The sequence below is a fragment of the Buceros rhinoceros genome, unplaced genomic scaffold, assembly GCF_000710305.1.
Source record: "Buceros rhinoceros silvestris isolate BGI_N320 unplaced genomic scaffold, ASM71030v1 scaffold14793, whole genome shotgun sequence".
Taxonomy (NCBI): Eukaryota; Metazoa; Chordata; class Aves; order Bucerotiformes; family Bucerotidae; genus Buceros; species Buceros rhinoceros.
Genome location: NW_010405565.1, coordinates 34,431 through 36,211, shown reverse-complemented (window position 1 = coordinate 36,211; position 1,781 = coordinate 34,431). Strand labels below are relative to the sequence as shown.

Sequence of the window (1,781 nt, the reverse complement as noted above, 5' to 3'; positions counted from 1 at the left end):
CTATATGTTTACTTACATGCATACATATGCCTGTATGTGTGTATACAGGCTTTGTAAGTATTTTATTACTTTGGAAGTTTTAGATATGTTCCATCAAGTACAAAGTAGTAGTAACCAAGGAAAAACTACTTGTCTCACATTGTCCCACATGCTGCAGGTAAAATCACATTCTTATTAACCACTTTATACTAAACATTACATTCTTATGAGCTGTTCTATATGAAATGTAAGTTAATCCATAATGAAAAGGATCTTCTAAAGCATTCAAATTCCTCTAAATGATGAATACATATTTTCCTTTAAATACAAATTCAGTAGTTCGGAAAAATATGAATATGTGAGTATCAAGTATTGAGAAGTCTGACACTTGAGAACTTATTCCTTTCTTTAGTCTAAGAAATGATATCACAGAAAATAATCACTGGAACAGTTGACCCAAGCCAGGTCTCATATAAAAGATAAACCTTCCTGGAACACAAGCCATTACTGATTATACAGCAGTAAGAAGGGAGGATGGGGCAGGACTGTTGTCAAAGCCAGTATAACATTATTGAAGACATGCTGTTCAGCTGGGCCAACATCTACTGCACAGAAGCTGGAAATTGCCACTAGAAAAGGAACATCATTCTCTAACACTATGTATGCTTTCTGGTGAAGTCAGTAAATGCAGAAATCTGGTATGCTGGGTTATTACAATGTAACATCTGAGACACCTTAAAGACCCTGACATGGCACCAATTACCTTCAACAGTTCAGTGAAACTGTATGTGAATGGTAGTTTCCATCATTTACAAATTGGTGAAGTCACTTGGTTGATGAGGTCAGAAAAGGATCTGCAAACACGTTCAGCTGTAGCGAAGAACCTCTGCTGCAAAGAAGACTGTTGAACTGAAAAGTACAACAGTTTTTAAGTCTTTCAGAGCATTTAGATACTGCCAGAGCCCTGAAAAACTCTTTATAAATCTCTAATTTAAGATAACTCTGTAGAAATAGCAGCTTTTTCTGTCACTCTCCTCATTACACCCTCCTTATCAAAAGTGAGGTGTCCTGAGTGTTGAACAAAGCTCTGCTGTGTACCACCATTGATGATAAAGGGATTTTGTACTGCTGGAATTCCACCTAGACTAGAGTCAGTGTGGAGTGTCACAGAGAGTCAGAGTCAGAGTTACAGTGTCACAGCACGAGCAACAGAAAAGACCTCCAGTGCCCTCACCAGTAAATGTTTGATACTTATTTATTGCCAACACTGATTTCCTCTTATGTGCTTTAACTCATCCTGTTTCAAATTATTCCAACCTTAGGAATAATTGTTTCCTAACCTTAGGGGCTATAATACACCTTACAGGAATATGCTCTACCTTACAATGTAGAGCTGAAGTACTCCTACAACAACAAAGGTAAGATTCTGAGTTTCCTCTGAGGCTTAAATGATTATCAACATTATTATAGAGTAAACTGGATGAAGGTGAAAAGACAGTGCCAAGGTAACTGGGGGAACTATACCTGGTTCAACTTGGAGAGACAATGCATCCTTCAGTTTCATCACTAACTGCTGCAGTTCCACTTCCTCACTGACTTCCTTCTCCTCAGGTGTTATCTGCGCTGCAGTGGGAGTAAGAACTGTATTCCTCATGATGTCAGTGAGGGAATTTTCTGTCAATGCAGGCAGGTATGTTGGATTCTCTTTTGCTTTTTTATACTGTCCCATAAAAGGTATGTTACTCTGCAGGGACACTGATTCCAGTGGGTCTTCTGGGAAAATAAAGTCCACTGCAGCAGGA

The 1,781-nt window shown here is 38.5% G+C and overlaps 1 protein-coding gene across 1 annotated transcript in view; it reads right to left on the bottom strand.

Moving 5' to 3' along the window:
* Positions 1 to 784: 784 nt before the first annotated feature.
* Positions 785 to 1,781, bottom strand: part of DYTN (dystrotelin) — a 25,231-nt gene continuing 24,234 nt past the window's right edge. Inside the window, 2 exon segments of the mRNA XM_010133791.1 lie at positions 785 to 888; positions 1,504 to 1,781. The exon segment at positions 1,504 to 1,781 is cut by the window's right edge and continues 2 nt beyond it. Coding sequence (XP_010132093.1) covers positions 785 to 888; positions 1,504 to 1,781 — 382 coding nt within the window.